General features: G+C 42.9%; 1 protein-coding gene across 1 annotated transcript in view; it reads left to right on the top strand.

Annotated features, from left to right (window-relative positions):
* The first annotated feature begins 331 nt into the window (after nucleotides 1–331).
* The window catches only part of VPS26C (VPS26 endosomal protein sorting factor C), a 47,240-nt gene continuing 42,313 nt past the window's right edge, over nucleotides 332–5,258 (top strand). Inside the window, exon 1 of the mRNA XM_013005921.2 lies at nucleotides 332–431. Coding sequence (XP_012861375.1) covers nucleotides 375–431 — 57 coding nt within the window. The 5' untranslated portion in view covers nucleotides 332–374. The remainder of the gene's footprint in view (nucleotides 432–5,258) is intronic.

Below are 5,258 nucleotides of genomic sequence, written 5' to 3'. Positions count from 1 at the left end.
GGGCAGGCCGGGAGAGGCGAGAACTCCGCCCCCTCGTCCCCTACACGGGGCCGATAGAGATTATTTCCGGCGTGACTCTGGCCTTATGAAAGGGGTGGAGCCGGTCTCGTCCCACCCTCAGCCTGAGGGGGCGGGGCGGAGAGTGGCAGCCCCTCTGTCAGCGCCAAGGCCCGCCCCTGCGCCGCAAGGAGGAAGGCGGGCGGCGCTACGGTCTCGGGACCAGGGAGTCGACCCGGCGTAACGCGCGCGGTCACGTGACGTAGCTGCTTGCTGAGAAGTGGAAAGGGGCGGGGGGGGGGGAGGCGGGAAGGGGCGCTTTCTTCCCTCCGAGTCACGTGCCGGCAGGAAGTGGCGTCCACTGCGGAGAATCCGAGATGGGGACCTCCCTGGACATCAAGATTAAAAGAGCGAACAAGGTTTATCACGCCGGGGTAAGTGGGATGAAGGGGCGGGCCTGCAGGTTGCGGCTTCTCCAACGCCCTGCATACTTCTCAGTGTCCTGGGCGGGTTTGGCTGGTCCCACCTGCTGCCTGCTGTCCTCCTTGGGCCCCTGACGGAGGCGCCACCTAGTCGGGAGGGTGCAGGGGCGAGGGGGCCGGTGCCGGAGCTGCAACCCTAACCGTCTGTTGCTTTGAACATCCTGCCGCCTTAGTCCCTGAGGGCGGAGACCCTCTATGAACAAATGTCCCTTCCTCTTGGAATGAGTGGACCGCCAAGGAGTGATGAATGGACCCTTAAAAGCACAAGTATGTCTAAAAAAAAAAAAAAAGCGGAAGTATGTACATCCAGTGGTTGTCAGCTCAAACACCATACACAAGTCACTCAGTTTTCTGCTTTCATTCTTGGAATACCCTAGAGAAGAAATGGCGTATTTAAATGAAAGCCAAAACAAGAACATCAGTTTCAGCCCCCTAAGGCCTCAGTTGCCTTATTTGCAAAATTATATTCGAATTCCTCTAATTGGGGGAAATCTCAACTTTTCTTAAACATACCAACCACTTAGGGGTTGTAAAACTGTGATAGACCAGGTCATGTTGGTGCTTCTAGTGTACAATCTGCTTGAAATCCTAGGTAGCTGTAACACTCCCTGGGAGATTTTGATTGCAGTGCTTTGACACATGAATGCTAAACAGACTATCTTTCCACTGCAGATCAGCTACTAGGTTTGGTTAGCATCCAACCACTTTTGTCACTGTATCACCAGGGCCCCTAAAACATATGCAGGATTTTTTTAAAAACCAAACAACAATGGCAACAAAACATGCAAATGTAATCAAGACCAAAAAAACTTGCAAATCTAATCCATTTGCAAAAGTGTATACCTGAATATTTGCCCCTGACTCATGTTAGACTCTGATCTGTGATTCAAGAAGAGATCTCATCTCTGGTCAGTCGAAGTCAAGTGTAATTTACACCATGGCTGTGGGAAGGGTGGCTCTCCAGGTGTGAGCTAATGACAAAGTTTTCCGTTTTCTTTAAACATCACAACATTGGTGAAAACTCTTGTTCCCAGAGGCTTGACTTCCCCAAGGAGTGATTGGGTCCATTGTCAGATTGGCTTGATATAGCTGCCTTTTATTTTAGCATGATCCCAATTAGTAGAAATCCACTCTTGAAGTAATGAATGATTGCCATCAATCAAAGCAATGCTTGTTCACACACTTAGCATACACTGGTATAGAGTTTAACAACCAGACCATATTACTCTTGTTTTACTGATGAGGAAACTGAGGCCTAGAGAAGTTGAGGAATTGCCCCGGGTTAGCTGACTAATAACAGACTGGATTTTAGCTCAGGTTTGAGTGGTTTAAAAGCTTGTCCACCCAACACTGTACTATTCTGCATCCCCAAGAGTGAACATTTTTTGCAAAATGGAGGAATTTGTGGTCTAGAAATAATGGTTATCTATGCTGAATATACTGTAAATAGCACTCTAATATTTCAATTAAAAATACTACTTTGAACATGTGCTAATTCTATTGTGTTTTTCAACATCTCAGTTGTGGAATGAGAGTAAGATCTTCAAAAGGCAGACCTGTGGGGAACCTGTGTAAGCTGGAAATCTATCAGAGAAGGAAAGCTCAAATATTTTCCACTAAAACAAGTAGTAGAAATGTTTTAAGACTGCATTCTATCAAAGATGGAAAATCCGTGAGACCCAAAGACAGTCTTGTCAAGTTCTGACTTTAACAGGTCTCACTGTACAGCCAGCATCCTACCAGGGTTCAAAACTGTTGGGAGACAGGGTGGAGCTCTTAAAAAGCATTGGTTGCATACTATGCATATAACACCTTATACGGTGTTAACTGCAGTCCTTCTGCGCATTAGTTTCCTCTGTGTGTTGTGTATGTCTGCGCAAGAAATGCTAATGATCAAAGCAGTCACTCAAAGACTAAGGGATTATAAAGTGCTACTTGCATTGCCTTTACATTGTATGAGGTATTGTAAGTAATGTGCCAGGTGGTTTAAAGAATACAGCATGCAACGAGTAGGGGACTTGATCATCTCCAGATTTGGGTATTCTAAGGCCAGTGGGGGTCTTGAAACCAATCCCGTCAGATACTGTGGGCCAACTACGCACATTTGAAAATGACTTCAATTCTGTGAACACAAAATCTAACTTACACTTAGGTTTAAAACCAACATTTCTAATTTTCTCCTAAAACAAAATGCTAATTTGAACAAAAGAAAACAGCTTAACTTTTTTTAAGTGTAAAAATAATGTGGCACAATTACAAAAACTGTTGAGAGCCATGCAACGTGAAAAGCCATATTCTTTTACTTTCCAGTTCTCTTCCCTGTCCCTGGAGGTACCGGCCAGTGGTTTGTGTACAGACACTTTATGAACAATGAGTGTGTGCCTGTCTGCCCCACAAACCTCCACACACGCAACTTGTCCTTTGTGTAACAATTTATCTTGGATAACTTTTCATATCATTGCATCTTTGTCAATCTCATTTTTGTTTAGATTATTATTTAATCCAAATAGATTCAGCCAATGTCTGTTCATTTCAAGAAGTTTGCAGGTCATTAAAGCGAGAGGTGAATAAGAAACAAAATAAAATAAAATACTCAGGAATGTCTGGTATATAGATAGACCTGGGTGGCACATTCTGTAAATGCTCAACTACTAGCCCAAAGCTTGGGAGCTGGAACTCATTCAGAGACCTCTTGAAAGAAAAAGACTTGGACTCTTCTGAAGGATGCCATGGCCTTGAAAACCCTGTGCGCAGTTTTACTTACGTAATACTTGGAGACAGGGTCAAATCAGTGACAACTAGTATGGTGTCAGACGGTCCAAAGAGCAGGCCCAGCCATTTTAGGGGCAAGGAGAGAAGGGGCACTTAGGGAGTCTGCCTGAATTGATGGTGCTGAAGCCCAGTTCTGCAAGCCTGAATGAGGCCAGGGCCTCCCTCCCCTCTTGAGTTACTTGTTTCTGACAAAGAATAGACAGCGGAAGCAAATAGACAACTGTAAAGAAACCTGAGTTAAGTGAAAGTGTTCTCTTTGCCAAGCTTTTTGTCTAATTTGACAGACATCCTTACCTCCCCTTATTTTGTGTAAGAGTCATTTAGCTTCATGGTCTTCAAAATTTTTCTTTTTTGCTGGGTCTCAGGGGCTTAATGCACATATTTTGTATTCAGTAATCCTTTAGTTGCAACGCACAATTTGTTTTTAAATAACCTCTTTGTAATTTGTTACATACATATGAAAGAAGCACCCTAGTCATACTAAAAGAAACAGATTTTAATGCCTACCAGAGGTGGGAGGGAGAAGGAGGGAGTAGGAACGTGACAGGCTAGAGGCTAGATAGGTGTTAACTTGGGTGAAGAGGAAGATAATGTCCAACAAGAGGAAGATGGGCACAAATAATAGAAATGCCAAGATGGTGGGAGGTTTGATGACTATTGATTGTAAAGCTCTTGATAAGCTCTGTAAATCTTCACCTAATTCACAAAGAGTTAAAATAAAAAAAGAACAAGCACCCTTAGAACCCTATGCAGGTCCTCGAGAAGGACAAGCAAGGGAGAGGAAGTGGGGGAAAGAGAACAGTTTAGAAAGTGGTCTCACTCTGTGACAGAACTTTAAAGGACTCTATGATGTTTATGAAGATGTGGGAACATCCAGCAATACGCCACTGCCGTACCCCAAAATGGTGCCCCAGGAGGCTTGAGTCATAGTGTTGTCATTAATGTACAACTTCAGTATCATCTAATTTCCATTCTGTGTTTTTTTCCCCCTTTGACATACAGGGGTACTTAAAAAAATTTGTAGGAAAGTGGAATTAAAAGATAAAAATAATAATATAAACTATTTCTCAGTATAAGTTCCATTGAGGTCAGATGCCGTTTAAGAGATGCAAATAGCCATTTAGTCCATCCCTGAAGAATTTAAACTCATTTTCAGAAGGGACGTTAAAAGTTAGTTCCCAGGGTCCTGGGAATGTAACCTGACAATGCACTTTTTCTTACATTATTGACTAAAGGTTTTTTAAAGACTGGTAAACAAAAGGAAGTCATGGAGCCAGAGATTTCCCACAGAAACTTGCAAAGTTGCTCTTGTTTGATGAAAGGAATAAACAGGAACATTGATGGGGAAGGAGGGCTCTCTGGTGAAGCTTTCCTGGGTGTTTCTCTGCTAAAGCTTTGGCTAACTTTCTCAAAACACTGTCGTCATAAACATCATCGTCCTTTTCCCTCCATAAAGTCAACAAGATAATCTTGAGCATCAGAAAACACTATTGTCATGACCTATGTTCTTAGCTGGTCAACTTTTGCTTGCCCTTCTTGGTTGCTATTGCTTTGACTGTGCTTTGTCTTTAAAATCATCCAGGTAAAGAAGCATTTCGTTTCCTGTACAGTTCATCCAAGAGATGCTTCGAGATCTTGCTCCCACTTTTTAAAAATTCCGCTCATCTATATTATATGTAGGCACACTGTTTTGCCGCCTATCAAGTGTAAAGTTTGCTCCACTTTAATTTCACAGTCAGAATGGTGTAAGCCAAACGAATGAAAAAGCCTATGGTTTTGAACATTGTTTCTGCTTTAGTCATTTGCCCTTTTCAATTAGGACACAAACAAGATTATTTTCCCTGCAAGTTGATGTGGTTAGTCCGATCCCGGAGGCTTAACCTTCAACACTCTTTTGAAAATCATTTTATTCGGGGCTCATACAACTCTTATCACAATCCATACATACATCAATTGTGTAAAGCACATTTGTACATTTGTTGCCCTCATCCTCAAAATATTTGCTTT

The sequence above is a fragment of the Echinops telfairi genome, unplaced genomic scaffold, assembly GCF_000313985.2.
Source record: "Echinops telfairi isolate 266 unplaced genomic scaffold, ASM31398v2 ScPeMD7_7469;HRSCAF=8507_0, whole genome shotgun sequence".
Classification (NCBI taxonomy): Eukaryota; Metazoa; Chordata; class Mammalia; order Afrosoricida; family Tenrecidae; genus Echinops; species Echinops telfairi.
Note: the sequence above shows the minus strand (reverse complement) of the source record. Positions and strands in the feature narration are given on the sequence as shown.